The following is an 8,898-nucleotide window of genomic DNA, read 5'->3' on the forward strand; positions in this document are numbered from 1 at the left end:
CACAACCAAATCTAATCAGTGGTGTACTTCGATCAATTGATCAAAATACTTAAGTGCCCAGCAATAAAGAGAGATTCATATCTTTATTATTTATCATTTTTATTATTTATATGTTTATTCATATATTTATTACAATATAAGCTTAAACAAAAATACACACTGATTAAGACATAGCTCTTCCTTAATATAACATTGGCTATTTGACTCTGGCAAAGCTTGAAATCACTAATATGGGTTAACCAATCAATGGCTACATTGAGATGTCAATAACCGCTGACTGAGCAGTGCAGTGTAACAAATGTAAATGAACCCATCTTCCTATGTCTACAGGCCGGTGCTTCTGTTTTTCCAGAGTCTGTTCCTGATGCGTCCTCGCTTTTGTGACATTTCAGTAATCTGTTCTTGGGTTCAGATACAAGCCATTATGTTGACACTGGCCATCATTATTGAATGTGACTGATCTTCAGTAAACTGCCTGGTGTGTTCCTGGTCGTGTGGTGCAGAGGTTTGGGGTGGATTTGAGGATGACGTGCTGGACTGGCTCTGCTCGGTGAAGTTTGCGGTCCACGAGGAGGAGATCGACACAAATTGGAGCTGAACCGCACGGGTGTCACAGTGAGCAGAGGCAGTGATACATGCCTTTGCACAAATGATATGCCTGTCAGATGTAGGCCATGCACCGCATTCACCTGTAGGCAGGACAACAACATGTTTTATATTATTATTTACATCTGCCATATAATTAATGTTGTTTACATTATTAGAACATGACAAACTAATGTAAGACTCAGTATCAATGCTTTAATGCCATTTTGTCTAATTCATACTGACCTGCTGGTATAAATGGGCCGTCCGTGCGATGCAGAGTCCTCGTGTCTCATCGGTGGAGGCTTGCTTGGCGTCCCAGATTTTGTTCACACTCTGCTGGAAACGGTCAAACTTGCAGAGCTGAGAATGGACTTTTTTGAACTCCAGTCCATCCCTTAAATTTCTGGTCGCCTTGAAATTTCCATCGAGCATCTTCCTGTATAACAGAGAAAAAATGCAATGAGCCAAAATGAGAATTTCTTTATGGCACATTATAAAATGATTTACCACAAAACATATAATCAAATAAACCATTAGCCAAAGGAAGTTTTTCTTACCTTAATTGCTTCATTTGGACATGTTTGATGTATCTCCGTAAAAGACATCCAAGACGCAGCTCAACACTCTTAAGTGTCTGATTGACGGTTCCTCTGCACAGGTTGTACATTTCAGAGGAAATGTTGTTATTTTGAAAAGCTCGATCCAGCTGCTGGAGGTTGTTTTCTTGAGCTTTGATGTCAATTATGAACGATGGGTCTTTAATGCTTGCATGAAGCAGTTTGTCTCCGTCCTCCTCGCTGTTCTTCATGTACTGCTCCTCAATGCTGCCCAAGACTGCAGAATCATATTTGCGAGTCTCGGGTTTCTCAGACTTCTGAAGTGAAGGCTTTACTGGAGTCTGAATTTTGGGCAGTTTCACAGACGAGGAAGGACGGGTGTGGACAGAAGACAGACTCTGACGTTCTTCCGCTGACATAGCACAAACTTTTGTCTCCTCTATAGACTGTGAAATCTGAGGAAGAGCAAAAGATCTGACGAGGGACGGACGATGGAAGCTTTGAGGAAATGGACTTTGGAGGTCTTTCTGAACCATTGTCTCTTCAAATGGTGTCTCTGTTATCTCCATTGTCTCCGTATCAACTTCTGGTTCCTCAACAGACTGCAAAATCTGAGGAAGAGCAGAAGATCTGACGAGGGACGGACAATGGAAGCTTTGAGGAAATGGACTTTGGGGGTCTTTCTGAACCATCGTCTCTTCAAATGGTGTCTCTGTTATCTCCATTGTCTCCGTATCAACTTCTGGTTCCTCCAAAGACTGCAAAATCTGAGGAAGAGCAGAAGATCTGATGGGGGACGGACGATGGATGCTACTAGGAAATGGACACTTAAGGTTTTTCTGAACCATTGTCTCTTCAAATGATGTCTCTGTTATCTCCATTGTCTCTGCATCAACTCGTGTCTCTTCAGATGATTTGACGTTTGCCTTTTGCTCTGTGGAAACTTTTGTCTCCTCAACAGATCGTGTGATCTTGGGGAGAGTAAAAGTCCTGGCAAGGCCAGGAGGAAACGGGCCATCAGCAGACAGACTCTGGAGGTCTTTTGGAGCTGTGTCTAATGTTACCACTGGTCTATCTAGTGGCAACACTTCGACTTTTGTCTCCCGTACAAGCTCTTTGACCTGAGGGAAACCAAAATCATCTGCCTTGGGTTTCACAGGAAAGGCAGGCAATTTTTGCACCTTCTGCTGCTGACCTGCAGATCCATTTTGGTGCACAGGAGAAACTAAGACGTCTCTGTTCACATCTTGAACCACCTTGCTCTTTTTCTGAAGTGTCTTTAGAGTCTTAATTTCCAAGCAGTGATCTTGAAATGCCTTGTTGAGGTTTTCAATGGTCGCTGCCAATAGTTTTAGTGCCTTGCTTGTGGCTGGACTGCAGGAGGATGATTTGGTGATGCTATTCAAGGCGTTGATCAGGTTTGATGAGTACGTTGATGCAGCGGTTGAATTTGCCTTCAATTCTGCTACCGTGGGACAAGTCGGCAGAGACTGAATGCTTTTAACTACTTTGGCATCCAGATCTTTTCCTGGTTTACCTGAGAACCAACACATTGTACACTGTAAGCTTCCTTGACACAGCATTTTAGATCACACTGCAGCCAAAGTGATTCAGATAATGCTTTTTAATGAATGATGGTGTGTGTGTGTACATTAACTTACCTTTTGCCTTCACGGTCAGAACTTTTTTCGAGGCAACCTCCTGCATTTTTCTGAAGCTCTCTCGAAGGCGGCTCACATTGTACACCATATTGGCCTGAAACTCATTAACGATCTTCTGCAAGTCCTCCAGCCACTCCATGCTGACCATGGATTTCTCCACTTTTTCAATCTCCCATTCTAGCGATTCCTCTGCAAGAAGCAAAACATAAGTATCGTTAACTGTTAAGTACAGTTAGATTATATTAAAAAGCAGATCAATATATGGTTTAGGGCTGCACAGTTAATCAAAATGAAACTGAAATCGTGAATTGTCTTGTTGTCACTGTCAAATCTCAAAGGCTGTGATTTAATTAAATATATGCGCTGCTTGTCTCAAAGTCAAGTGCAGATCTCATCTCTGCATCTGATCCCAATTTGGGGCTTTAGAGTAAATCTGTAAATGCATTAGGCATCACCCATCTTTCCTGAAATGCTTGTCAACAAAAGAGAAGTTTTAAAGGGACAATAAGTAACTTTTTAGGTATTTTATTATCTAAAATCAATATTTTTATTCATAAATATGCCCTCAATGGTGTACAAATACCTATGCCAATGTTTAAACTAATCTTCGTAAATGAAGAATTTATTATCTTTATATACATGGGACGGGTAGGTCGACGGAGGCTTCCATGTAGTTCCGCCATCTTGCAAAACTATTATAGCAGAGAGGGACAGAAAGTACTAAGCCAACGCGTTTCCACAACGCGTTTTCGGTCAGAGCCAGAAACGCAGGTGCAGAGCAGTGAGAGGCGTTTGAAACTGCACCGGCAAGTTTAAAAGTCTGGATTGCATTCTTATTATGGACCATACAAATGCCGCGCCACAGGAGAAGAAAACATCGTCGCCAAAACGAAGTGCTATTAGAAGACATCCTGTTAAAGCTTTTTGGTACATATCGCCTACTGTAGATGCAACGCGCATTTGAAAAAGCGAGGCGCTGGAGAGCAAAATTAGTTTGAGTGCAAAATACAATTTCACCACTAGATGGGAGTAATTCCTACTTACAGTCCCTTTAAGGGCTCTCTACAGTTCTTCGTCAAAAAATGAAGTTGAAAGGTTGATTGTTTAATGTTTGAAAATTATGAAAAGCCATGAATATTATTATTGATTTTATATACAGAGGCTTTATATGCGCATGACGTAATTCGCTTTGTGTTCTAACCTAATTATGTTGTGTGCTAAATGTTATAATATACTTTTTTTATTAGCATAGCTAATATAACTTAATGTGCATTATTCAGAGCTAACAAAATTAAACAGTCTTTGAACTTTAACACGTGACGCAACATTATAAAGAACTTAATTCCTATCCAAATGTAAAATGATTATCGCTTGTCTTACTTTAGCTGTTGTTTCTCAGATTCTCCTGTGTGTGGACCTAAATATTAATTATTGCAATACTTGTTGTATAGGCCTTATTGTATTCGAATCGCATCTGTTAATAATCCCAGATGTATGTTCATGGTTAACGTTTCATGCCAACAGAAATATTTTGTGTTAAGTAAATACCTGTGTCGTCTGTGTGCACACGTCCTTAACGACTCCTGCATCGCTTTGTCCGCAAAAATACATTATGCATAACGCGCGAACTCCGCGAAGAAACAATAATTTGCTGGCATATTTTCAAAAATATCCCTTGCCGCCTATATCGGGTCATTTTTAGTAAAGTTATTGGACGTTTGGAAAGTGTAAAGTCGTGTTATTTGACTGAAGAGAACGGGCTGAATGCGCTCATGTGGCTGGGGCGAAATTACTTCACTCGAACCCTGAGATGGCTGCGAACAGAACAGACGTTAGGTATTTTATACAGGGGCGCAGATGGGATTTTTTTAACTGGGGCGGACCAAGCTGTCCAGCAGTCAAATTTTCTCAGTCCAGAAAAAACGACAGCTCAGACATAGACGATTTTTTTGTAACTTAATTCAAAAAAGCAAACTTTCTTATATTCTAGATTCATTGCACACAAACTGAAATATTTCAATAGTTTTAATTCTGATGGCTATGATTTACAGCTTAAGAAAATAAAAAATTCAGTATCTCAAAAATTTGAATATTCTATTTTGAGCTTGATTAGTTTGATTAATTTTGAGTATAAATACAGGGTACCTCCTGGGATAGTTTAGAACATGCAACCACAATTATAGAAAAGACTGACTTCACATTTGTCCAAGAGACAATCATCAACACCCTCCTCAAGGAGTGTCAGCCACAGAAGGTCATTGCTGAAAGGGCTGCTGTTCACAGAGTGCTGTATCAAAATATATTCATAGAAAGTTGTCTGGAAGTAAAAGGTGTGGTAGGAAAAGGTGCACAAGCAACAAGGATGACCACCGCCTTGGGGAAGATTATCAGGAAAAGCCGATTCAAGAACTTGGGAGAGTGTCACAAGGAGTGGACTGAAGCCGGAGTCAGTGCATCAAGAGTCACCACACTCAGATGTCTTCAGGAAAAGAGCTACAGCGGTCACATTCCTAGAACCAAGCCACACCTGAACCAGAGAATAACATCTGAAGCATTTCACCTGGGGTGAGGAGTAAAAGAACTGGACTGTTGCTCAGTGGTCCACAGTCCTCTTTTCAGATGAAAGTAAATTTAGCATTTCATATGGAAATCAGCGTCTGGAGGAAGACTGGAGAGGCACAGAATCCAAAGTCCAGTGTGAGGTTTCTGATGTCAGAGATGATTTGGGGGACGTGACATCTGCTGGTGTTGCTCCATTGTGTTTTATCAAGTCTAGAGACAATGCAGCCATCTACCAGGAGATTTTGGGAGCACTTCCATCTGCTGACAATCTTTATGGAGATGCTGATTTCCTCTTCCAGCAGGAAGTTAGCACCTGCCCACAGTGACACAACCACTTCCAAGTGGTTTGGTGACCATGATTCTACTGTGCTTGACTGGCCAGCCAGCTCACCTGACCTGAAGCTCACAGAGAAACTATGGGGTATTGTGAAGAGGAAGATAAGTAACATCTGACAAACAATACAGAGGAGCTGAAGGCCGCAATCAAAGCAACCTGGTCTTCAGTAACACTTCAGCAGTGCCACAGGCTGATTGCCTTCCTGCCACGCCGCACTGAAGCCCAGGTTGTATTTGAGTATTGAGAGCATAATTAAACCTACTTTGCATTTTAATTTTTCTTTTTCTTTCAAAGTTTCCTACTTTTAATTTTTCTAAGCTGGAAGTCACCATCAGAATTAAAACAAAAAACTCTTTAAATATTTCAGTCTTTGTGCAATGAATTTAGAATATATATTTTAATTAAATTACAAAAAATATAGAACTTTTCCATGACATTCAAATTTTTTGAGATGCACCTGTACAAGATCAATATGGTTACTGCTACAGGCACAATTGAGGCAGCTACCAGCTCCTCATAGGACCCCGGGGTCAGGATTCATAGCACACACACACAGAGAACATAAACATCAGTGGCAGCACCATTGTCATGTGTTTGACAACAGAACAGCATGTAGTGAGAAGGTGGGTACAAAGTAATGGTTCGATTATTATTGTGCTTCAGCCTGCATCTGCCCTGACCCGATTCTTTAGCACCAAAACAAACACACCCATACCCCAGCAGGACCTGCTACGGTGGCCGAGAGAGATAAACGTGCTGCAAATGACAAAAATCCCTGCAAATTATGAAAACATCTTCATCAGTTTGACAACACGTGCTGCAAATACTCACAATACAAACAAATAAAGAAATTTAATATTTAAGGGAACCGTAAAGTGACAAACATGGCTGGGACATTATCAATGTTTGCTCTGAAAAGATCTTTGTTTATTTTAACAATCTTGGTCATAGATTCCTTAGCTTTTTTTTTTTTTTTTTTTGAAAAATGGATATTATTAGCCTAAATAAGCTGACTAAATACACAATTACTGTAACTGTGAAAGGTTATGTAAGCAGGCTAACTTACTTTTACAACTTACCTTACAAAAACTAAACATTTACTATTGAAATGAATGAATTAATAAATACATTTAATATGGAAAAAAGCAAACAAAAAAATTGTTACTGTAATCATTAACAAATTAACCATGGATTTACTACTCTAACCATAGTTTAACCATGGTATTTGTACAACTATGGTTATACAAATGATAATCAATACTCAAAAATAAAAAAACCTTGTTTAAATTTTCTTTTTGTTGGGGTAATTTTGTTTGTGTTGAGTATTTGCAGAGCATTTCTGTATTTGTTTGTGTTGTGAGTATTTGCAGCATGTGTGCTGTCAAACTGATGAAGATGTTTTCTTAATTTGCTGGTGCTTTTTCTATTTGAACGCGTTTTGTGAACGCGTTGAGCTCTCTCGGCCACCATGCTTCGCCCCTATTTTGAAATCTTCACCCCACACGTACATGTGCAACCATGGCAACGACGATCGCAGAAACAAGCGAAGATGACACACAAGCATATTCTAACAAAAACCAACATGGATAAGTTGTGTGAAACAACGCAAAATCAACGTTACTCACCCAGCCAACATTTCCATGTGGGCCCCATGTGGGTTTTTGGTGGGCTGTCAGTTGGGCCCTGGATGGGCAACCCAAATGGGACCCGTACATTTTTGTCCATCGGCTCCACTTGGGCCCTGTGTGTGTTCACCCATAGGGGCCCATGATGGTTCCATAGTGGGCTCCAAGTGGGGCCCATGTGGGTGTTCATTAGAGGGGCCCACATGGGTCCCAAATGGGTTCTAATAACTGGGGCCAAAGGGGGGCCACATACAAAACCCTTATGGGGCCCAGATGGGTGATTACACTAGACCCACAAATGGCCCTTAAATGGGGTTTTAGTGGGACCACAGTGGGTCAGAACTGGGCCCCATTTATATTTCTTTATTAATTCCTCTGGATAAAGTTAATGTGCTAATATGCAATAAAACTCTAAATTAAAATGTTTTATTTACCTAAAAAATTGGTGCTTAATACATTTTAAATTACATGATAAAATATTTCAAATGTGAAGAAAATGACTTCAACTCAGAATCTCTAAATCACATTTTTTATTGGGTAAAACAAAACAAAACAGGATAAAAACGGGATAAAAATACGTTAACACTTTCTATGAAGCCCATATTTATAATACATTATAAGGGTACTCTTAAGGCATTATAATGAATGCATGATGCATTATAAAAAACGTATAATATGTTATATCAACTCGTGAATAATCATAACAATTATAATACATCATAATACAATACATAATATAATTCATCATGGTTATAAGTTTAAGAGTATGATTATTTATAACACAATGAATACCATATTAAATCTACTTAATTTACAGTATAATGGACTATCATATCTTGACATTGTTTAAGATCTGCACATTATCTTACTACAGCTTGTGAGTGGTTAGATGTTAAGTGTTACTTGAGTGTTTCCTTTGGAGCTAATGTTAATTGATGTGAGCTTAATACTCTCAACTGAAAAAAATGCAATCTTTTATTTGGTTACATTTTATTTTGATGGTCCCCTTAATCAATCGATTATAAGCAACTTTGCCACTACATCCCAACTAACTCTCATTAGAGTATTAGTAAGCTCAAGAATGGTAGAATCTAGTAAAGTAGAATAAGTTGACGTACTTGCAAAGACACCTATGTCAGTTTATCTGTTGGTTGACCATCAAAATAAAGTGTTAGCATATATTTACAGTAGCAGACGTAGTAATACTCTAATGACCGCTAGTTGATATAGTTGCAGAGTCACTCAACAGCTGTCTAAGGGGTACCATTAAAATAATCAAACTGATATTACAATAAAAATTGTTCAAAAGCAAATGTGTCATATTACAAATTCATCTGATCTGATATCTGATCTTATGGCTGTTTGAGTGAAAAAATTTTTTTTTAATTATAATTATTATTATTACTACTACTACTACTTATAAGTGGTCTTTGACCGCTTTAAGTAAAGTAGCATCAGAAAAATGGAAAGATATGAGCTATAAGCTATAACCACAAATAAGTAAATATATTAAACCTCTTATGAATATTCATGAGATGATCCAACATATAAGTTGTATTATAATGCAT

The 8,898-nt window shown here is 38.9% G+C and overlaps 1 protein-coding gene across 1 annotated transcript; it reads right to left on the reverse strand.

The window, feature by feature from the left end:
* Positions 1–88: 88 nt before the first annotated feature.
* Positions 89–2,963, reverse strand: LOC132145600 (uncharacterized). Its single transcript, XM_059556736.1, has 4 exons — positions 2,807–2,963; positions 1,146–2,682; positions 832–1,024; positions 89–689 (listed from the first exon to the last, which is right to left on the reverse strand). The coding sequence occupies exons 1-4, from the start codon at positions 2,952–2,954 to the stop codon at positions 444–446; spliced, it is 2,124 nt and encodes a 707-aa protein (XP_059412719.1). The 5' UTR covers positions 2,955–2,963; the 3' UTR covers positions 89–443.
* Positions 2,964–8,898: the final 5,935 nt, after the last annotated feature.

The sequence above is a fragment of the Carassius carassius genome, chromosome 8, assembly GCF_963082965.1.
Source record: "Carassius carassius chromosome 8, fCarCar2.1, whole genome shotgun sequence".
NCBI classification, from domain to species: domain Eukaryota; kingdom Metazoa; phylum Chordata; class Actinopteri; order Cypriniformes; family Cyprinidae; genus Carassius; species Carassius carassius.